This window comes from Aricia agestis, chromosome 4 (genome assembly GCF_905147365.1).
Source record: "Aricia agestis chromosome 4, ilAriAges1.1, whole genome shotgun sequence".
In the NCBI taxonomy this organism is placed as follows: domain Eukaryota; kingdom Metazoa; phylum Arthropoda; class Insecta; order Lepidoptera; family Lycaenidae; genus Aricia; species Aricia agestis.
In genome coordinates this window covers 17,455,928-17,480,687 of record NC_056409.1, presented here as the reverse complement: position 1 = coordinate 17,480,687, position 24,760 = coordinate 17,455,928, and the positions used below count along the sequence as shown (strand labels likewise).

The following is a 24,760-nucleotide window of genomic DNA, read 5'->3' as shown; positions in this document are numbered from 1 at the left end:
GTATCTAGGTTTAGACTTTAGACTCTAGAGCATAATAGAGATAGCATAAATGACAATAATTATTAATTAGTTCTGAATCTTGTCATTTCTTTCGAAGATGGCAAGAATTATTATGCTTTAAAATTTAGGAACCCTATTAAGCCATTTTTTTAAAATCACCATGGCTTAGAAAGATGTGAAAAACTCAAATTTTAACACGTAATTCCGTAATTATATTCAAATGCTACACCACTACGCAGTTTTAATTGCTTGATTTTACTCGCCTTCGCGAAATTGAGGCTGCTAATTTTTACCCGTAACGTGGCTCCATTTCTGTGCTACACATCTAGTTCACAGTTCTTTTACCGCCGAATTTCTACGAGAATAAGGGCCTGTTTCACCACTTCTTGATAAAGTGCCGGATAGGCTATCCACAACCTTTTGACAGATTCTCCATACTCCGGGACTGTTTCACCACTTCCTGATAGGTGGCAAATAGGCTATCCACCACTTTACTTAACAGAATATTATGAAGTATGGAGAATCTGTCAAAAAAGTTGTGAATAGCCTATTCGGCACTCTATCAGAAAATGGTGAAACCAGCTCTCTATCTGTCAAGTTAAGTGGTGGATAACCTATCTGGCACTTATCAGAATGTGGTGAAACAGGCCCTCATCCTAATAACTTAAGTATAAAGTCCGATAGACATTGGGCCAACGCATAAAGCCAGAGCATTGGACCTACGGGCTACGTGTTTAAGCCTACTTGGCAGTGAGTTTCCCTGCACTGCACTGCAATGCGTTGGCCCAATGTGTGCAGCGGTCTTAATTTAAAGAACACAACCCAAACTCTAACAGCTGTAGTAATAATTACTATGAATTACCGGAGAACTTGGTCCAGTAGATGGCGGGCGCGGGATGTCCGCGCGCCTCGCAGCTCACCGTCAGCGACCCGTTCAGCAGCACCGCCGCGTCTGATGGTTCCATTTGCCAAAATGGCGGCACTGTGAAAGTTGGAAGTTATAATATCTTGAAGTTACTCTATATGGGCAATTCCGTATGTGACTGACTCTACATTTGATACGATTAGCGTTTTATTTTGTCATAATATATTATGGTTAGTATTATGTTGTTAATATAAATTTTAACATGGCTTTGGAAGTTACAATATCTTGTATACCCTACTCGGCGGGTATTTTTGCGAGTTTCATTCCGGTAATATTTAACACAAAATAACTGCGTTAATGCAAGAAGTACCTGGATGACTGAGCTTTGCTCGGTATAGCAAACACTCATTGACTTCGTGTTACTTAATAACACCATCTGCTGGTCGTTAAAACAATTAGTTGCTAACAAAATAGTATTATTATTCGCCAATAGATGTCAGGAAGAGTCATATTTTTCAGTTTATCGATTATCGATAAAACACGAATAAAAAGACATTTTCTGAAAATGATTCCTAGCTAGATCGATTTCTCGCCCCCGAAACCCCCTAAATACTAAATTTCATGAAAATCGTTGGAGCCGATTCCGAGATTCCAATTATATATATATATATATATATATATATATATATATATATATATATATATATATATATATATATATACATACAGGAATTGCGCGTTTAAAGATATAAGAAAGATAAGATAAGATTAGAATAAGTAATCAAAAATTTCAGAATACTGATATATTTGTTGGGAAAATTGTGTAACTACTTAATTTGGCGACTGTTAGCTTAAGTCTAAATTCATGACTAATATGAATAAGTCACCTAGCTTAAAATAAATATACAATTTTACAAATTGTACTCATCGTTATTTTGCAAAGAGACCAGAGGAAATAAGTTCTTATTACAAATTAGCAAATTAGTGTGAAAAGCGCGGGGCTGCTGTAACTTTTTTATGGCTGCGCGTCAAATGGCACAAATGTTATTTTATATTCAACCTATAAGGCCTCAAAATCAATAACTATAAAACTAAAATCAGCAAACATTACTATTTTATTTAAGTATGCAATATGTATTATTACGTAGGTATTTCATAACGTATCTAATAAATTTATAAGTTACAAATTACAAATAAGTCATGTTTACAACATTTTATACTTTTACGTGCTACTGATTATTCAATTGAATATTAGTACTCTTTCATGCGATGTATCTGACTTGTGTGTACGATACGATCGTACCGTATAGCACAGAGTACTATATAAATACGTATACGCTAAAACGGACACCACGATTGATACCTTTGATAGCGAGCTCGGCGGAAGTGTTGGCCTTGCCGGCGGTGTTGGTGACGACGCACGTGTACACGCCGCTGTGCGCCGCCGTCAGCGACTTGAACAATAGCATGCTGTAGAACTCCGCGCCGCGCTCGTCCACCTGCACAATGTGGGAGGATAACAACTACAATGACATACCATATCCACTAGCAACTATGTCTAATATCCATTGACATACCATAACCACTGACCACTAACATCTACATTGACATGCCATATCCACCCATCCCATATGGTATTACGGTACCAAAAAATATGAACGAGTACAATTTAGTATGCAAATATTGTAACAGTTCACATTTCTACTACGTTTAACATAGTTTATATTTGCAAATGTTTATTAATATCTACTAAAATAAATACTAGTATCGTCAAACTTTTCTTATCAGTATCAAGATTCGAAACTGTCTTCTTCACTTGAAAAATATCGCAAGTTAAATAAAGTTCGTAGGCTAAAGACGTAGCTTTGTATATTTATTATTAATATTCAGCAGACGGATAGGACTCGGAGGTAGATCTGGCAGCATGCCACACAGTAAACTTTTACCTCAGAGTTCTACGGAAATGATACTTATTGCGTCGGCATAAAAGTCTCGGAAAGCGGTAAAATAACTTTGAACGAACAATCTTGCCAATATCGTATCGCAAACTTTGTTAAAAACTTGCCAAACCTAAAAATCTTTTAGTCGCATAATAAATCGTATAGATCTAAGTATATTCATAATAAATTTCACAACTTTAATAATATAGTACATCCTAATACCAATGTCTAATAATTACTTAGCAAAAACTTTTCATAACAATATAAGTAATATGATATTGAATGAACTGTAACTTCTTGATGCAAATTCATGTTTCACAGTAAACACTTTTCATGCACATATTCCATTTTTATTATTTACTAGATGACGCCCGCAACTCCGTTGCGCCTAAATTAATTTATTGCGCGGGAATCGTACATTCCGGGATAAAAACTATCCTATATCCTTTCCCGGGACTCAAATCTCCAAGCCAAATTTTAGCCAAATCGGTTCAGCGGTTTGGGCGTGAAGAGGTAACAGACAGACAGACAGACAGACAGACACTTTCGCATTTATAATATTAGTACGGAAGTATGGATACTTTTATTCGTTATTCATAGCTTTTATTAAATACTACTAATTGACGTTTGGTCTGAATGGGCGTGAGGACAGTTTACACCCCGGAGAGTGAAGACCCTGCGCTAACGACCGGCCCGCCTACACTATAGACATGTCGCGATTCATTAATAAGTCTTTGTTCTACGTTAGTAAAAACATAATGTATTGAGTGGTTGATTTTGATTTTATCTTTTAAAAGTTATCAGGTTTACTGTTACATCTATATATTAATACGTAAGCCAAAAACTTTGTATCCCTTTTGACGAAAAATGGGGAAACGTAGGTAAATTAAATTTTGCACAATTATAGTTTATATGGTAAAGGAGTGCATCGAGCTAATATTAATTTGAAATTATGCTTTTATCATACATTTTTTAACAAATAAAACATTACACACACTACAATACGCACACTCAAGAAGATGACAGATTTTTGAGTGACAAGCCTATACATACGAATTATACTCGTTTATTTATGGTTGAAGTCTGTTGACAACAAGGTGACAAATTGAAAATGGATTATAGTTTTTTTATTGAATCTTAGATACTATTAGACAATGCTTATACGGCCAGTCTGAGATCAGCTGAGTCCCAGAGACGAGAGTTGAAAAAAAAAATGATAAAGTCAATATTTTTTTACTAATTAAACGTAGCAGTCCTAATGTGTTTGAAACTAAGGTCGAATTTCGACCATTGGGCGATCTCTAGTATAAATAAAAGTATGAAGTACACCTATAATAATTAAAATATAATTTATGTCTCTAAACAGTTTTTAATAATTTTGTGACATGATAAAAATGTCTTGACATATATTTTTTCTTAAAAACTATGGTAAATATTGTACAAGAGTCTACAAACCACAATATTATTCAAATAGTCTTCTAAACTACCTTCTAAAACATATTAAAGCGAACAATTCAAAGAGCACTTTAAAACATAAAAAGTCTTACCTGTAATACACTAGAGATGGGCATCTGATCCTTGAGCCAGGAGAAGTAGACTGGCATGTCACCCGAGGTGACAGTGCAGGTGATCTGAGCGCGGTCACCTGACCGCAACCCGGGCGGGAATACTATTGGCGACAGCACCGGCGGCGAGACGACGTTTATTTGGACCTACAGCCAAATAAATGCTGGTCATATTTTATACTTTATAAGTTTATATTCTACATAAATGTCGTTAAAAAGAATTGATGGGAGTTGTGTGCGGTCATCTGACCGCAACCGAAGGCGACGATGTGTATATTTTTATTATCAGATCTATTATCTACTTAATTAATATGTTTTAACGCTAAAATAGAAGCATATTTTTCAAAGTGAATAAAAATATGTAACATGTTTTACAACCAAAATAATTTTATAGAAATTACAGATTTGCAAAGTTACATAAAGATTTTCATTTTGAAACAAAAAATTGTAACAAAATGTACTTTAAAATTGGAAGGAACTGAACTTAAAGTTTCATTGCTATTAAAAAAGTTCGTTCAACTTCTGTTAGTAAATACTCAAACGGTTAAGAAGGGACTTCTATTTTTTACAGCTCTAGATTTAAATTAAAATGAAATCGCGTTTCAGTTCACCTCAGGAAGTTCGTACTGTTTTGTAAGGTTTCATTTAAAAAAGTAAAGGATTTCGTTTTGCGGGCTACGCCAGAAAGGAGTTTGTGTTTTGTGACGTTGTAAATTCGTATTGATCCAGGCTAGTTCACTGCAAGGTAGGATGCTACAGGGGGAGGGTTGAAAAAATATTGAAGCAAGGAGTAGTTACCGTTCTAAATTCAAACTTACTTCAAGAAATCGAAGCTAAGGGACCTTCCACACGACGTTTTTTTACGCTCGATTGTATCGATAGAAACGCAAGTTGAACGCTCAGCAAACGGAAGGAACCCGACACGTTTTAAACATTATATCTGCCAAAACGTGATAAAAACACGCAGAAGACAAGCGCATCAGAAACGCGCGTCGTCAGTGCGCAAAAAATACGTCGTGTGGAAACGCCTTAAGAGTTTTGTGTTCGAAATTTAAACTCACCTCGCGCCTGGCGAGTTCGCCGCCCGGCGTGAGCACGGAGCAGACCCAGCCGCCCTTGTCCCTGGTCTTATCCACGTTGACGATGGTCAGCTGCCCGTCGCGCTGCTGGTAGCGGACATCCGCCCCCGCACCACCCTCCCATTTTACCGAGCTAGACAATAATATCATTGCTATTATACAGGATGTAACAAAACTAAGTGATAATACTTTAGGGCATGTATGTGTCCCTAATATACATTATATACTGTGATTTTTTTTTGGTGTTTTGTATGGGCAAGCCATGCAGCGTTATGAAGTTGCCTATACAAAAGTTAAAAGTCAAAAAGTTAAAAGAAAGTTACTTTTGTATGTAAGTAAGTCATACACACCCTAAAGTATTATCATTTAGTTTTGTTAACCCTAGTATACCAATGATTGCTATATTTGTGTATTAACCTAAATAATTTCTTGTAAAAAAATCAACTGTCTAGTTATAGCAACCCACAGATTTTAGAAGTAATAGCAACCTGCTGACAGACTGACAGATGGACGGACGAGTGGATAGAAAGCGAAGTCTTACTCTGTCTTATGCTAAGTACTCACATACGGTTTTGCTCGATCGAGCAATAACGTCGAGCAAAACCCGCGGCTCGGGCTTTCGTCAATACATTCAGCATTGTTCAATAGTTTTATTCTAAATCGATATATTTCATTCCATCAATCCAGCTCGATCCGGTTCCATCAATCCTTCGAGCGGCTCGATGCGAGCCTTCGAGTTGTCAGTTTTGCGGTCCACACAGTGGTTATTGCTCGATTTGGAGTAAAAGTATCGAGCAAAACCGTATGTGAGTACTCAGCATTAGTAGACCCCGTTTTAGGATCCCTTTGTATTAGGAATGGAACCCTAAATTAATGAGTTATAAAACATACTTTTTTCTTTATTCGTATAAAAATAAAAACTAATAATATTTTTCGTAGCATCAAACGTAACAATTGTTAAAGCATTTATTTCACTGTAAAATGTAATTTACACAGTTCAAAGCTTTTCACTAGTAGTAAACATTTTTAGTTTGTAGCTGAATCCTTTTTCAATGAGGTTTTTACAATTTGCGCTGCACACAGCTTTTAAATTGCTAAAAGTGTTTCATTTATTTATTTTCTGTAATGACCTTATACAAAAAAATAAATTGCAACGTTTAATAGTTTCAGAGAATCGATTGCAAAGAATTTACTTACTATAGTAAAATATGCGTTTTCTATCATTGTATTTTGGCTACACGATATATATATATATAATCTACCTAGCCGTTTTCGGCTTCAGTGACTTGGTTATGTTTAATTGTTCATAACATTATGTTTTGCTCTTATATGGCTAATATACCCAATCTTAGCAGTAAAGGTGCGAGAGCAGGATTCGCAAGTTAGGGCACCATTTACATAATTGTATCGTATATTAGCAGGCGGTCTTGCTTTTAGCTGGTCACGTTTGAGATCTAGTTCCCGCCTTCGTTCTTCCTCAAAAGAGTATGTTTTGTGATTTAGTGGCTACACGAGGTACATTATAGAAGTTCTAATTCTTTACTTACTTTATTTATTTATTTTCTATTATTTTGTTTATGCAAAAAGCAAATTGCAAAATATAAAATAATACAAAATAATCGTCCATTAACTTTAAATTCAACATACATGCAACTAAAAACCATTTCATGTACACTCAGCGTAGCTTCGTAGCATAATGCTACGCAGCCTCAATTTGGCGTAGCACTATGCTACGCAACCGCATGTTTGGCGTAGCGCACTCTACGCCACGTCGTCCTATTCTACATTAGAATACAACGGCGTATTAGTGCGTTGCCAAACAATACGAGTAGAGTTTCTAGTTATACTCACTCGATAGGAAAGCCGTAGTATGGACACCAAATGGTAACTTCGGTTCCAGCGACCGCTTTCACCGGGTTCATTGCTCTTATGTACGGTGGGCCTAAGGATAAGAAAAATGTGTTTACTATAAAATAATTATCTTGTAAATTATAAATTGGAGCAAGAGTAGATAAAAAATGCAGACAAAAACGTGAAAACAGCTAGTATTTCGGGCCACTGCAATTCGCAATATTGTAAGCGGTAAACATTGTCGACGGTTCGTAAAATTTACAACATGTTTCACTTTGTGGAGCAGCTCTCATTCACTCGGCCGTTAATTGAGGAACCGTGTTTGAAAAACTTGTCGGAAAGTTCGAGACATAAAATTAAGTAAGTAATTAAAGCTGTGAAAATTTATAATTTTAATTACGAAACTCCCGAGCGGCGAAAGGTTCATAAAACACGATTTCTATCGCTTTACGTAAATTGTAAAAATGAGTTACCGTTAAAAACTGTAGCATTGGATAAATTAAATGCTTCAAAAAATGCTTAACAAAGTTTTGTTGAACCTCGGTTTCTTTTAACTTTTATACGTTTTTCATCATGTAAAGTAACGTATACGACGTGACGAGTTGATGCAATAAAATGCATTTTTAAATGAGCCATTATAAAGGACCTTAATTTACTACACAAGGAAATGTAACACATTTAATTGACAACATTTCAAAATTTTTAAGCCTTAAAATAAAAAATACCGTTTCTTTAGTTTCTCCTCCTGATATCAAAAAAATATTCAAAAATTTTTTATATTGCTTATTTACTGAGAAAATAAAGAAAAACTGAAAAATACGCTGTGACGTCATACTTACGGCATAATATCATACAGTTTGTTTGCCTGGTGTAAAATAGTTTTAAAAAGACAACATGAAGCATAAAAACAAAAACGTCACTGTCAACCACCTGTCTACAATGACATTTCTAAAAAGTAACATTACCTCATTGGTTACCTGACAGCTTGACGATGACATTGACAGACGTCATAATAAACGTAACAAACTTACATTGACAGATTTTTTCTTTTGTTTAAGTGTAATGGAATTAAAGTGTAATGGAATTAATGACATCATTTGGCGCTTACGTCTCTTTAGAATACGAAGGATTAAAATCTATTTTTTAGGTATCATAAAAACATAATTTTGAAAAAGCAAGAAACACGTGTCGCCTTATTTTAAGTCTACTTTCATATAAAATAATAAAAAATCTATGTTAAAATTTTGAAATGTTGTCAATTGAAAGACTTGTCAGACTACCAGTTCCGATTGGCTTATTTGGATCGCCGCGACTCGATAAGTGATACCCTAAGGGTACCGTTCCCATCAACGCGACAAGCGACCATGTCTGACAAAAACTCAAATAAAATGCCACTTTATGACCTAGGCTTCAGGTTTTTTTTTGCCCTACGCCACTACAAAGCGACGGCATGGGTCGCTAGACCAGAAGAGTAGAAAATAAATTGAACATACCATAGACGTTAAGCCTGGCGGCGTGCGCGACTGAGCCGTGCGCGTTGGTGGCGCGGCACTCGTAGCGGCCGCCGTGCTCAACGCGCGCGCCCGACAGCGCGAGCGTCGACAGCACGTAGTTCGCGCCGCCCAGACTGCCGCCCATGCCGCCGCCCTCGCGACCCTCTGAGATTGTCGCCCTGCGTTTGCGCAGTGATTCAAATCAAATATTTTTTATACGTGGGAGAGCCATGCTTCGGCACGAATGGGCCGGCTCGACCGGAGAAATACCACGTTCTCACAGAAAACCGGCGTGAAACAGCGCTTGCGTTGTGTTTCGCCGAGTGAGTGAGTTTACCGGAGGCCCAATCCCCTACACTATTCACTTTTCTACCCACCCCTATTCCCTTCCCTTCCCATCCCTACCCTTCAGTATTACCCTATTCCCTCTTAAAATGCCGGCAACGCACCTGCAGCTCTTCTGATGCTGCGAGTGTCCATGGGCGACGGAAGTTGCTTTCCATCAGGTGACCCGTTTGCTCGTTTGCCCCCTTATTTCATAAAAAAAAAAAATTATCAGAGTTAATGTTTTTCCAAAAAAAAAATCTGAATGTCGGCACTACGGTGCCTACCACCGCTCCGGGAATTAATCGGGCGAAAAGAACCGGCTCCACTACTTACATCACCATATTGAAATGTATGCATTGTAAGCTACGAATAACAAAAACTAATTGTATGTCACTTATGAGTGAATAGTGTCTTATAGCAAATGGACCACTAGTTACCAGCTAGTCAACAATTTGACTTTACTCACTTAACATAAAGCATGCATTCATTGCAATGGTATTGGTTGAGATAAAGTTATGTGTGTGTATTATGCGAAAACCTCAACCTCTACGATCATGAAAGCTATCTACCAATATTCAATTCTAACGAGATCACATGAACTCCCAAAAAGGTCAAAGTTTTATTAAGACGCGAGCCCGTGTCCATCGATCGCCTAAATCTGTGATATCGTCAGCTATCTGAGCACGTGAAATCTGTCGATGTTATGATGGTCATTTTGTTACTGTCCGTTTATAACGCCGCCATAAGTCATAAAGACCGGGGCGTTTTTGCGATAGCGCTGGCAGCTGGTGCGCTAATATATTTTTCAAAGATTTTATTTGTACCCGTAGAAGCAATAAAGACCTCGCAAATTATCAAGACGTAGTACTCAATCTGGCGTTTAATAAACGAAGACAAAGACAATTTTAAAGTAAAAACTTGACTTTAAAATTGTTATTAACTCTAAAGATCCAATGACCAGTGGTCTAGTGAGTTACTTAAACATTTTCATTGTTTATACAATAAACCATCCTTAGGCAAAGATAATAACTATGTGTCTTTATGGACGGTCACAAGATGTACCTACCTATTGAGGAAATCAATCAATGTAATATACCTATTACCTAGGTACTATGTGTGATTATGTGTTTGTAAATCTCTTTATGAAAAGCGATTTTCATAAAAAGTTCGTTAACTGGTATCGGTTGTGGTTCGGTATTACCCGTGATGTGCAGGTATAGGTTGTCCGTCGAGCGTCCATCGGAATCGCGGCGGGGGTTCCCCCACGGCGGAGCACTTGAGCGCCACCTGCGCGCCCGGCTGCACCGCCTGCTCGATGAACGTGTAAACCAGCTCCGGACGAGAGTCTGTCAACATGCATCTGTATAGCATAGCTTGAACGTGTGTACCAGCTTCAGACCAGTCCATAATCAACATATATATAGAAATGCCGAAACAATGTACCAGCTCTAGAGTGTCAACCACAGAGATAGAATTTGTCAACATATAATATTCCAGAGAACCAGCTTCAAAGAGTTACCAGTAAAAGTAATAAACATCTACATAAAATGCTTTAACCTTGTACTGTAGTGCTGATTAGCTATATCCATACTGTGCCTTTTTTGTTCATTAAGGGCATGCATCATAGCGCAGTCAACATATGCGCCATATAAGGCATGCCCGTGACGCATGCCCTCTGACAGTATCTAAAACTTTCGCTTTGTTCTTTTTTTCTGGAATTTCTTATGACCAAATAAGGCGCACATATTCCACCCAGTAAAATGTTCTCGTCGCACATGTTATAATAAGCTGACAGACACTACAAGTTGCAACCCGGTGTATTACTTTTCTCTAAGCTGCAACAGAAATGACAATGTTGGCATTGCGTTCGTTAACGTATTAAATTATTGAATACGCCAATACGAAAGTTGGATGAGAGAAGATGACAAAAATTGAAGATGAAAGTGCACAGTGTGGTGGTTTGCGCCTTTTCTTACGGTTTTGACTAAAGGCATCTATACATAATATAATATAGTTCATACAGTTTAAATCCTGACTCTCGCATAGAATTAAAGGTAAAAGTTTATACCTACAGTTCAAGACCCAACTCTGTTCCCATGGACTAAAAATTTCGCATAAAATATAATCTATTTATACGCCTAGTTTGAATGTCATCCAGATCTAAATCAGGCTGTATAGCCGGTGATTGAGTATCGCATTCATCCCACCAATCCATCAATCCATTTAAACTTTCGCTATTATATATCAGTAATATAATATTCAGGATAATTATATAAGTATATTTAGGATAATTATATATATTTGCAAGAATTTAGACCTAATTAAATAGTTTCAGAAATAGCTCTAGCACACTGCTTTAAACCAAAAAGTAAGCTTAAAGTCAGATTAGTTTCAAGCTACACTCAATAGACGAAGTCACGTGGAACATTTAAAGGAAAGTAAAGTAAATCATGAAATATGAAGAAATTACTTACCCGAGGTACGTTTGAGCCGTTTGAGAGCGGCCAGTCTCCCCGCTAACGAGCACCATATAGCTGTAAACATACCAGTATATTAAAACCTTATTTTATTTATTGTACGTTAGTAACAGAATAAATATGAGGTGAACGAAATAAGCCGTTTCCTTCGCTTTCGTTTCGTACGATAACTTTTATTACGTTTTTATATTGAATTCTTATTTTCTGCTTCTCTCGAAGCACAGGTTGAAGGTATTCTCAAAATTAATGATCGTCTTGACGACTAGGTATAAAAAATATGTTTTAGACACTTAATTTACTACGTTATTACTTTCAGTCACAAATAGACGAAAGCCTAATTTTATTGGAACACTAGCTGTCCTGGCAAACGTTGTTTTGCCATAAAATAATTTTCCATGTTTTCCTGCTTTTCTCTTGAAGTTGTTTCTGATTTTTTTTGCTATATACCTCACGGAGCCCGAGACCTTTCCAACGAATGCAAAACCGTGGAAATCGGTTCGTGCGTTCTAGAGTTATAGCGTCAGGAAGGAAAACCCGACTTATTTTTATATATTAGATTGAGCTTCATTCATTATCGGTGACATCGTTGTTAGTAAAAAATTTATAAATTATATATCGATCTTTATTGAAGTGCTTTTAGTCAAATGCAGGACGCATCTCGTTAATTAGAAATGCTAGCGAGTTGAATGAAAATGGACGAGCACAAAAATCTGAGAACAAAGGCCGATCCGAAACGAGACTTTACGTACAAAAATCAAAATCCACGTCTCCCGGGTTTCACCCACCGGCCACCGCCCACAACATAAAGCTATAACGAAAAATTTAAAAAACTATTCCACTACCGAAAGTTTCCTTTGACTGACCAGCAGTGTCCTGGAAAATATTTTCGTACAGCCTGTACTCAAACAGTGACCTTTTATAGCTGACTGAAATATTACAGTTCTTTATATTGTAGCCTTTACTGTAGTTTCAAAATGCAAACAAAACTTGATTCAGAAAGTTTCGTGCTATGTCCAAAGTGCATTCTTTCTGGAGAAATAGACTTCACGCTTGCTTTGGCTTATAATGTAACCATAGATTTTGTATAATAAAAGCTATGTTTATTTTTCGTGACTGTCTTTACAAATTTCGTCAAGCTTGTGCTAAAACGACTAACATACTGGCAAAGTTCGTTTGGCATGCGTTGACTTTTAAAACTTATTAGAGTAAGAGCCTGCGATGGCCAGACCTTCCTCGGTTTCGTAATGCTGAAAGTTTACCTGTTTGTGGCCTTTACCATAATATAATATTTTGTTATACAAATATGAAGTGTCACTTGATAGACATGTGTTGCATACTCGCATCCATCTGAGTGACACAAGATCCTTACGTTGTAAGGTATAACTTAATGATATGCATTTCAGGAAAAAATTAGATTCAAAATGACAAAGGCACACAAAATGAATATATTAATTCAATAAACCAAACGATTAGGTCTTCCGTGAGAGAATAATATATTTCAATTCGTTATAAGCTGAGGCCTTATTTTTCCTGCTGAGCACGAAAATGAAGGAGCCCCCAAAGCAATAAAATACCTTGCGAGAAAATGAAAGAGCGAATCGCTACGTATTTGTTCCTTAGCGGTTAAATGAATCTCGTTTTGTCCAGGCTGATGTGGAAATATTACTCAGAGCCTGTAGGCCGGATAATTAACTATGAGAGTTCTAAATATAATGAATGTTATACATTATATCTGTTATTTATATTCTCCGGTAGTATTTTATATGATACCGCCCGCAGTTTATTTATATCTAAAACTCAATTATCACTTGTACATTTTCGAACGAGAAAACTGTCCTCTCCCGAAACCCAAAGTATCTTCATCAAGATAGTTCATTGGGTGATGTGTAAAAAAGTCAGAATCAAAATTATTATTGAAAAGTTTAACTTTTCAATAATAATTTTGATCATGTCTTGGATGTAGTAGTAGCTCGTACTTTAGACAGAACTTTTTAAATTCTACGTTACTTCTCAAAAGCCGCCTCTATGCTTGTATCGCTTAATCGTATTATGTTCGATGTTGTAACACAGTATAATACAATTCCGCTATTGGTACAAATGACGGTTGTGATGAATGGGTATCGTGCGGCGTATCGTTAACGACCGCGATCATTAACTTCGACGCCATAACCGACTGCGACTATAGCCACGGACTTGTGGCTTCTAATTACTTATTTATCTTTTCTTTTTCCTGTTCTCTGTTATCTCTCATCGTTCTACTTAACGATGGGTGCTTCATTTTTGTTTTGTTTTTGTTTGGATTGGATAACGCGAAGGAGATAGTTTTTTAGTACTACGCTCTTTCTCTCACGAGGTAAATAGATGTAAGAAAAAAGTTTACTTAGCTAAGATACCATGTAACGCGTTTAAGTTTAGTAAAATAACTTTGGTACATAGTTAAGTTTAAAGTAATTAGTGGAAAATCAGAGTTTCTTTGAAAGGTGTTTCTGGCCGGTGGATGACAAGATGGGCTCAGGCTAAGCCATGGCAATTTATAGCAAAGCCTGACTGACAGCTATCGATGAAAATGGAACTATTTAGTAAAAATAATTGTAATGACCCCATGCAATAAGATACTTGGACTTTGGAGCGTGGGTTTGCCACAGCTGTCTCTGAAGTAACACATTACATGTCTTGAGTCATTTAAGCGAGACAGCTCTGTCTAACATTTTGTTTGCGTTTCGTAGGACAGTAGCACAACAGTAGTCGTTCTTCACAGATTCAGTATAGTTTAGCATTTGGTTTTAATAATTCTTTAAAATACTTATATTATAAAAGATGTATTTGTCAGGACATTAAAAACGATTCGGTCAGTCAAAATGAAATTTTGCCGAGCAATTTACGCGTGATTGTGGCAATTGTCACTGAAGCGAAAATAATGTAATTTATTCCTGGGCGGGGGGGGATGTTTATACATTGAACACGGGGCTTTATACTCATTATAAATGTAATTACATTAAATGCAATGATAATTCCTTGCTGCATACAAATACTCTTCGCTCGCTGCTATTATTCAACATCAACATGCAAACAAATTAATAACTCTTTAGAAAACAATAAAACAACATTTAAATTAAAGTAATATTTTCATGCGTTTAAATATAATTTCACGTAAAGTATGAGGAAATGTTTTCCTTCACCAGGTATTTATGCTTCGAGTCCTAACCTCTTTCAAATAATATACAAATGTAGATTCATAAACTTGGCGTTTTATCTCTCAGTTTACCCGTCGCTGTTATACAAATTAAAACACAATCACATTAAAAGGATTTCAATAAAAATAATACGATGTTTGTTCTTCTCGCTGCGGCCGCATTGAAAAGGATTTCACTTTAAAGAAAATAAAAGAGTGCATTGAAATAATTAAATTCATACTAGAATAGGCAGATTTGAGACGTTCTTGAATTAATTAATTTTGTTATTTTTTCCGAAGATAAGAAATTTGATGGCAAATATTATAAAATGTAAATAATGACTTGCTTATGACGACCTCTAAAATGGTCTTAACAGCTGAAGTGCGCTATAAACTAGTACGAGTACTACGAGTGTATCGTTAATTTTAAGCTACAGCATATCAAGCTGCAGCCGCTACAAAAATAAATAAAACTTAAATTAAGATTTACTCTCGTACTTTGTTTAGAATTTATCTCGCGGATCACGAGTCGCCCTGAAGTTTAATATTTATGATCTGTCTCAGTGTGAGACTCGACTCATATTTCCAGACTGCTGGAACGCTTTATGGAGCTTTACGACTACTCTCTGTAATGGTTTACACCTAGAAAACTGCTCCTGTTTAGAAATTTCTTCACATTTTTATTTCCACCGCACTCAATTTCTTCTAGTTTAAAATTGCAGCGAGATTTCGCCATTTATTCTATTGTGCTCTGCTTATTTTAAGTTCATTTTATAACGTAAACTTAGATGTTATTATAAGAAAGTTTTGTTATAGTTTAAGTACTAATCTATAGTTCCAAGCTAATTGTGTAGTGTGACATAAGTGGGTAAAGTGGGTAACTAACAATTTGAAAACTGTAGCTTTCTTGCATAAATGGAGGATAATATAGGACTAGGAAAATGTGGATTCTATATAGATATATAAATTAGCTAGATCATGAAGTAGGAAAGTTACAAGATTTGTTCAAATTATTAGGAAAAAATGAGTAATTGCTGTTATGTTGTAAAATGATAGTTATCTACTTTATCCACTCATGTCTTGCATTTAAGTGAAATTGGAAAAAAGGTAGCATGAGCTAGATACAACAATAATAATATAATAATATCTATGGACGCTTCACACCACGTCAGTCTGGCATCGTGCTAAGTACCTGAAGGACTTGTGTTACAGGTACCAGACAACGGAAATAATATATTTAATACTTTTATATACTACGAGCTTTTGCCCGCGGTTTCGCTCGCGTTAAGAAGTATTATTATATACAAACTTTCATCCCCTATTTGAACCCCTTGGGGTTGGAATTTATCAAAATCCTTTCTTAGCGGATGCCTACGTTATAACATCTACCTGCATGCCAAATTTCAGCCCGATCCGTCCAGTGGTTTGGGCTGTGCGTTGATAGATCACTATGTCAATCAGTCACCTTTGAGTTTTATATATACAGATACATATATTTAAGATTTTTATTATATCATACACATATTTAATACACATTCAGACCCAGGAACATTGAAAACTTTTTGTTCCATCAGCGGGATTCAAACTCGCGACCACCGGCTTGAGTTGCCACACACTCAACCAATTGAGCCACAGAGGTCGTCTAAATATTCTAATACTAAATAACTTACCAAAACTCTTCCAATATCTTCTTGTTTTCTTGAAGTTTTTGCAATCTAAGTTTGTAGCTCCGGCGTAGGAACAAATACTGAAAACAACAACATAATATTATGAATATTTTATGAATACTGTTAACCACTACTTTATTTAGTAAAATTACTAGATGACGCCCGCAACTCCGTTGCGCCTAAATTCGTTCATCGCCCGGGAACCGGAATTTTCCGTAAAAGTTCCGGTTCCCGGGAACATATAATATAGATTAAATATTTAAAAATAGAATATATATTAAATATTTAAAATAATTAAATATAGGTAAAATAGAATATAGATTAAATATTTTTATTAGTAAGTACATAATATATGAGTTAACATTTACGTAGTACGTATATAAAACAGCATAATATAACGAAACTACAAATTACGGATAACTCAATTTGCAATTTTCCCCTTTTCTTTTACTCTACTTCTGTCTATAAAAATGTGAGAACTAGTATAATAGTAAGTATTATTATTATGGTCATAAGTAAACAATTTTTAACTATTGCATAGCTTTTATCGCGGATTTTGAGAACGGTGACCGATCAAGAAATCCCGTAACGAAAAACACCTAACATTTGTTTCAGTTCGGCAGACTTCGGCTCGGTGTGGCTCGGTGTGTGGTGCTCGTGCGACGTTGCCACACATTATAATTATTGTATAAGTTGATAAAAAATGCTATGCAATAGCTTTACCGCGGCAGTCCGCGAGTTACACACGTATTTTTTTAAACAAGAATTATAAAGTAACTTAAACTCTACACGATCCTCATCTCGAATGTCACTTTATTCTAAGATTCTCTTGATCGCGCGTGGAAAACCTGCTATGGAAACGCCATTCCAGGTATTAGAATCGAGCCCCAGCTCTTAATTTCTCGTTCGCATTTCGTAGCACATTAACGTCCCGTGAAATTAAGTAATTAGCTGAACAACATAATTCTCTACCGTTCTTGTAATTATACCTCTTAAGTAACGAAGTCGCTTAGCAGATGGATTATGTCTGGTTCATGCTTAATTCGACAAAACCAGGTTTGCGGTGCGGTTTATTTGTTTGCAACTTTTTTATATTATCAGCAAATGATAAAGGACAAACCTCGTGTGTAACATTGGTCTACTACAAATGGAAAAATCCTCGGGAAAACTTTATCAATAGCTGCTTTTATTTCGACGTCCATGGACATCGGCCATTGTTTAATACGAAATGGGTTCCGCGATTTTTTTTATTACCGTACACGTATTTTTTGCACGCGTTTTCATAATTAGCAACAATTCATCTCAGCAGTGTTCAAGTGATCATAGCTCAGCGACCTTCGTTATTTTGGACACGTAATTATTGCAGGACTCAAATGCTTTTATGACACCACCATTTGCAGCGTGCTTACGACGTTGGTAACCAATACAAAAGTTCTTAATAAGGCACCAATACATAAATGAGGAATCAAATCAATAGCTCCAAAGGTCATATTATTAGCACTTAAATCTAACAGCACACCTGTATTATTTATTCGCATAAGAGCGTTTGTATAAAACACCACAATTAATCTTTTGTTCGTACAAACTACGCTCTAGCAATTACATCTAAGGTCTGAATAGCACACAGGAATATTTCTCTCCGTTCGCAATTTTCTCTTGACCTCTGCTAATTAGAAATGCAGCTGCAGACAGTAATATATGTTACGTGTTTCTCTAACGTACGCTCTCTAAAAGTCCGAGTTCGTTTTCATAAGAAAATGAAATGGCTCCGGACTTTGAAAGAGGGACTTTAGGAAAGTCTACTCGTGGTATTGTCCTCTTAGTATTTGTATCTTTTAAATGGAATGTTGGGTCGTATTTATAATGTTTGAGTATGATAAATACAAAATGTTAGTTTTAAACAAACATATTTAATTTGAATCTTATTATGAACAATAAAGTAAATTAAAACATACATCTCTTCTTCTAAAATTTTTTTATTGTTAATTTTTGCCGTTGCTACGTGGCCTCATTCTGGGTAAAAGCCTCCTCCATTTCTTTCCACCTGTCTCTGTCTTTAACAGTTTGCATCCAGCTTTTCCCTGCTATTTTTGTGATGTCATCTGCCCATCTTTTCTTTCTCATCTCATCATCATCATTTAGTTGCAACGCCTCCGTGGTCTAGTGGTATAGAGCGCGGCTCTTGACTCGGAGGTCGTGGGTTCGATTTCCGCGTTGGAAACATGTTATTTCCAAGTTTGGTAAGGACAATGCAGGCTGATCACCTGATTGTCTGACAAGTAAGATGATCCATGCGTCGGATGGGCATGTAAAAAGTCGGTCCTGCGCCTGATCTCTCGCCGGTCGTGTCGGTCTTCCATCCCACTGGGTTATGAGAGTAAAAGGTATAGAGAGAGCTCTTGTATTCTGCGCACACACTTGGTCACTATAAAATTACTCCTGCGTAGCTGGCCTGGTTTCAATGAAACCGGCCACCATCACCGAAACCGGTGTGGGAGCTATTATTTAGTTGCAAGGTAAGTCCACCTATATCGGAAAAGGTGTCCAGCCCAACTCCATTTCTGTTTTAACAGAAATGGAAACGTGGGAGAGCCATGCTTCGGCACGAATGGGCCGGCTCGACCGGATAAATACCACGTTCTCACAGAAAACCGGCGTGAAACAGCGCTTGCGCTGTGTTTCGCCGAGTGAGTGAGTTTACCGGAGGCCCAATCCCCTAGCCCCTACCCTATTCCCTTCCCTACCCTCAACTATTCCCTTCCCTTCCCTTCTCTACCCTCCCGTATTACCCTATTCCCCTTAAAAGGCCGGCAACGCACTTGCAGCTCTTCTGATGTTGCGAGTGTCCATGGGCGAGGGAAGTTGCTTTCCATCAGGTGACCCGTTTGCTCGTTTGCCCCCTTATTTCATAAAAAAAAAAAAAATGGAGTGCATCCTTTATCTTTGATTTCATGCGGATATCTGTGTTTCTAATTATTTGTATTTTTTATGTATATTAGTTAGAGCAGTTAGAGCAGTATATATAGATGGATGGACCTTGCTGTCAAACGTTTTGGAGTAATCCACAAAAGCTATGTATAGCTTTTTTTTGTATCTACTCGTTGAACTTTTCTATTAGTTGTCCAAGGGTGTGGATATGATCTATTGTTGAGCAGTTTGGCCGGGGCTTTATATATATTGCTGACGAATACTTCTATTTCGAATTCATTGTCCTATAGTAGGTACACTGATATAGGATGGGCGAAATAATAATATGGAAATATCTAATAGCTCGTGATGCTTTTTCCTTTCAATAGCTAAACGTAATTTTAACCATTCGCACATATTTCATAGTGTACATCTGCAGATGGCCCTCTTAAGTCTAAGCAGTTGACTAACCGACAATTAAACTCTAATAAACACCAGATGTATTCTGTCCGTGAAGACGCGCGGTTACACCACACTAAACAGTCGTTAACCGACAATACAGCCTCACACGGAGTTGCAAATTAAATCGGTCTCATGAGATTCTGTGTAATGACTGCAGACGCCTCGCTCTAAGTACTGTACACAAAACGTTTTACTCAACTTAAACTTTAGAATATTACATTGAGAACTATTACATTTTGACAATGTAATCTTAATTTCTTTAGCTAGTTTAGCAAATGTAAAGTGTAATTATTTTACATTCTATTTAAATTATGTTTATGGCACAAAAGTCATTAATATTATTTTGAATCATTCATAATAAAGTATGCGACAGTATTTTTGTCTGTTCTACCTTATCGCTTAAATCGCTAAGATGATTTTCATAAATTGTATACGGATATTTATTACTTCGAGGGAAGGCCTCCTGAGTCCTGAGACTAAATATATATAAGTCCTTTTCTGAAAAAAAAAATATGGTCCTCGCGCAATAAACAAATTTCTGCAGGAACGAAGTTACAGGCATCATGTATCATTTATTATATTTTAAAATTCATTCATCCAATTCAGGGAATTCACTAAATATCGAAAATAGCGATCTCTATCAAAGTCAATTTTGTTATGATCGATTTACGAGTGGACTCATAAAAAATCAATCTAAGGATACATCCCTTTCCCATTTTCACACCACTTTGACCCGTTTTATTATCGCCTGATCCGACTGCTCTCATGCACAGTTCCCGTAAAAAGTAATGATTGAAAATAATCGACTTTGAAACTCATCCGGCGTGATCGTATCGAAAAAGCCATACACGATTTATGTGTAAATTTATTTTATGGGAATAATCTACGAAGATGTGTTCGGAACAATGTGTCGAAGGGTTACGACCTTTTAAGTACGTTTCTTTATAACGTTGTAACATGTTTATTTTGGAATTGAATGAGATGGCAATATTTATAATATTATACGTTACTTAAATTCCTTTGTAATTTCGGTTTTTGGAGGGTAGTATAAATATGAATAGTAACAATAAATATGTTTAGAACCTTTCGTTGTGAATTTGTGTTATTTTTAGTTGGACAAACTTTTATTATATATTATCAATTAGTGGTAAATAATTATTACAAAATTATTACTAAACAATGTAACAACACCAAACTAAGTACGAAGTTTTAATATTTTCAAAAACTCGACAACGACATATTTTATGAAAATATTCGTATTTCGTCCGTTTACACGATAAGTGTACAAACATTAATTCCGCCAGTCCCACTTCAGTGCACAAACAGAATTACACTGTTGACTTTAAACTAGTAAATAGTTTAAGTTGTATTCGAAACACTTTACTGGGACGGAGTTGGAGCGTCCTGAGCGCGCCGGTTTAATCGAAAACTTTTGTAGACACGGTTAATCCAAATACTTCACTACTTTTTCAACACACTAGGTAGGTACGAACATATAAAGTGAAAAAAAAAACAGAAAGCAGGTTTAAACACAGTTAATCCAAAACCCAAATACTTGGATTAACTGTGTAAAAAAAAACAAGTAGTTAGTGTAAAAAAAAAATTATAAGATTTCTTAGGCTTGTTATTTAATGATAACCTCCTTTATCTAGGTATGAAATTGCCGCCAAAAAAGTCTCCAAAGTCTATCATAACCAAAATTCAGACAGGTTTATATATTATCCTCAAGCCTTTGAATAAATTACTTAAAATTATCCTTTACGTATATAATATTTATGTTTCATTATGAACAATTTGAAAGGTAAAAAGGGTCGGATAAAATAATATTCGAGGGATCACTCGATATCTTTGTTACAGTAATATGTGAGTAACGTATGAAATATATCAAAGAAGGCTAATAATAGTATAGAACAACAAAATTGAGTTACATTAAGGAATGTGAGCGTCGCCGCGTTACGTCTTTGTAATGGTAAAGTTAATAATAATGATAATTATTTTTGGCTAATTGGCAATACAGTATGTATTGTAGATCGGTGGAAATTCTTCTAGATTTTCAAAGCTTAATATCTTTTTTTCGATCCTTCAGAATATAATATTATGTGAAAAGCTTGCGAGACGCCGCGCCGTCTAGATATTATTGTCTCGAGGGTGAGACGCTGAAATTAGAGTAAGAAGTGGGTCAAAGTCGCGGCGGGTCGACGCCCGCCGTAATTATGTAAGGGGTCGCGTCTACTAAATACATTCATGAATGAAAACAGCTGTAATGCACTGTCTACGCTAGTTTGTGGTTTGTACTTTATATGTTACGTTGGTGTGTAACTGCCGCACTCGTGTCAAAATTACTTAACCGTAATTAAATGAAGACTTTGACATAATTCCTATACATTGTCTGTCAAACTCTTCATTAAACCGAAGTTAAATCATCATTAAATATCTCTGAGTGCAGTCGTTAGTTAAGTTATAATAATTAGTATAACTCTGCATATTTTGATTGTATTAAGAAATCTAAACAATAAACAACAGAAGCTTAAGATAAACAGACAGTATTTTGCTCTTTTAAAATCAAGAGAAGTTGGAAATTTATTCCTTTTTAAAAGCGTTCCGCTATAAAGCAGACCTTTCAAAAACAATCCTCCGCATTTACTTCTGCCGACTAAACAATGGAAGAAGCTCTATTCCCCAAACTTCTATAAGTAGTTTTTAATTGGTGGAGCGGAGCGCTCGAGATAAATTTACTCACCCGGTGTGGTTCCAATTTGAAATGTTTTCTTGATCCGGATTTTCATTTGCCACGATTTTATCTGTAAAAGAAAAAATATTAGTAGCGAATATGTTGCGCGCGGGAAAATCGAGTCACGTCCGTGTAAAAATCAAGAATTTTTATTTTCCTTTGTAGTGCGAATGTCGGTGTGCGGAATCGTAACTTAGAGCATAGTGCTTATGACGTCACAGCTGTGATATATTTGAGTTTTTAAGCTTTATTCTAGTTTTATTTCTTGCTATACGGTATTTAAAAGATTAATCTTCACTGCAGTTTTCTATAGATAGAACATTATTTACTTTTGCAGCGCATCTACAATGTATGATCTATTAACTGACTGTCGTTGAAGGCCCTAATTCTTTCATCGTCAAAGTGTACAGTGGTTTCCACTGCTGGAACACTCATGTCCCCAAACTCCTTGTTTAATCCAAATAGGATTATTCTTTAGTCCATCGTCTTACACGCCGTTAAACTAAATACTAATCTGTTACGAGTAAAATATAAATACTAAATAGTAGACAACATCATTAACTTTTATCTAATGAAATTTTTGGCAAATGAAACTGAAAGCCAAATTGGATATAAATTCATTTTTTTCCTTCAACCTGTTTTTATTTAACTTTAATCGATTTCAGAATTGCAGAGTGATGAACATAAATGAACATTTTACCAGTGCCCGGGTTTCATAAAATAATCGAGTAGCGTTAGATCATAATAAAGCGTTTCATCAAACCGCAGCCCGCATCTCCCCGCGCGGTCGCGTGTATTATGCCCGTGTTTGCACGCAACTGTCGTGGTCCGGCTCTTATTCGGGAAATCAATGACTACTTCCATATCGCCGCGTTTATATTTTCGGGCGTGCGCAATAAAATCAATACCGTGAACTCCAGAAGTGCACTGACCCACTCCATCCGAATAGGGTCACACGTTGCATACATTTTATAAATAAAATCCGGCCCTCTATATCACGCGGGCTATTAAGCTGCCGCTCCGCCGGACGTTTAATTTACGTCCGACGAGCCAGCCCTAAACAATCGTGTGGGAACGCGTATAAAGCGAGCCACTTGAAAAAAAAATCCATTTCGAATGTGCATATTTTCCTACGATCCGTCCCGGCGGAAGACAAAGGGTTGGGAAATTACAGTCTCGCTTTTAAATGCGCGGCTGAATGTCTCTTCCCCTCAAAGCTCTACCGCGCCTCCTTTTTAGGGTTGTATCTACTTAGTTCTCTGATTCCGCTAATAAAACGCGTCGGTAATCAACCTCCTCCCGGATGATCATTTTACAGTTACTACGTAAATTGCTTCCCATCCGCAGTTTGTACTGCTACGTGATACTACGAAATTTTTCCGTTATCTTTCAGTTTTTGGGTTAGCTCCATACAGCAGCAGAAATCATTTAAGCCCAAACAATTCCCTTCTTTAGCTACGAAGCGTACAGAATTTCTGTAACATTTCATCGCTTAAATCAATTATGTCGGCGGTAGAAAAAACACAAAAAGTGCTGAAATAGTCTCGGGCATAACGTTACATTTTTATTTCTCGCGGCGGGCGGCGGGCACGTGAAAATTTAAAAATGCAGGCGTTCTGAATGCCGACATCTTTCCATTTGTAGGACGTGCAGACAAAACTAGCGAGAGTTAGTCTTCCTCAAATACAAACACGAGGTGTAATCTGCGCCTTTGAAACTCGAGAATGCTCATAACAGGTGAAATGGGAGTAAGACTTTGTACTTCGCTCGGAAATTACTTTTTACTTCTGACACAAATTAAAATGACTAAAGTTGTCATCAGATTCTCTGAGTTAATTACATAATGCGAGGAATGTGCCAAAATATAATGTTTTGTAGCACTCATAATTTTCTCGTATTGCTGTATGTTATAATCGCATATTATGGATATTAGTGAAGAGAATTGGAACAAAATAAATTATTATTATTATAAGATCATTTTATTTACTTTATGCAAAGAAAAAAAACATAATTCCATAATATACTCTAGCGTTTTATTGTAGATTTTATATTACTTTAATTTTGTGGCTATAAATTGAAATTTAGAAGTACTATACTGTACTCGGCGAAACATGGCAGTAGCGGTCATTGACTCGCTGTCAAAAACTTGTCATTTTCTATACAAAGCCGCGATTGACAACATCTGACACTTCATTGTCAATCGCGGTTTATATATAAAATGACA

At 36.4% G+C, this 24,760-nt stretch overlaps 1 protein-coding gene across 1 annotated transcript in view; it reads right to left on the bottom strand.

Moving 5' to 3' along the window:
* Positions 1-22,594, bottom strand: part of LOC121726475 (Down syndrome cell adhesion molecule-like protein Dscam2) — a 49,550-nt gene extending 26,956 nt beyond the window's left edge. The window contains exons 1-10 of the mRNA XM_042113864.1: positions 22,546-22,594; positions 16,440-16,516; positions 11,595-11,654; positions 10,322-10,466; positions 8,794-8,972; positions 7,301-7,391; positions 5,432-5,582; positions 4,353-4,517; positions 2,229-2,364; positions 863-982 (exon numbers count right to left, since the gene is read on the bottom strand). Of these exons, the coding sequence (XP_041969798.1) occupies positions 863-982; positions 2,229-2,364; positions 4,353-4,517; positions 5,432-5,582; positions 7,301-7,391; positions 8,794-8,938 (808 nt within the window). The 5' untranslated portion in view covers positions 8,939-8,972; positions 10,322-10,466; positions 11,595-11,654; positions 16,440-16,516; positions 22,546-22,594. The remainder of the gene's footprint in view (positions 1-862; positions 983-2,228; positions 2,365-4,352; positions 4,518-5,431; positions 5,583-7,300; positions 7,392-8,793; positions 8,973-10,321; positions 10,467-11,594; positions 11,655-16,439; positions 16,517-22,545) is intronic.
* Positions 22,595-24,760: the final 2,166 nt, after the last annotated feature.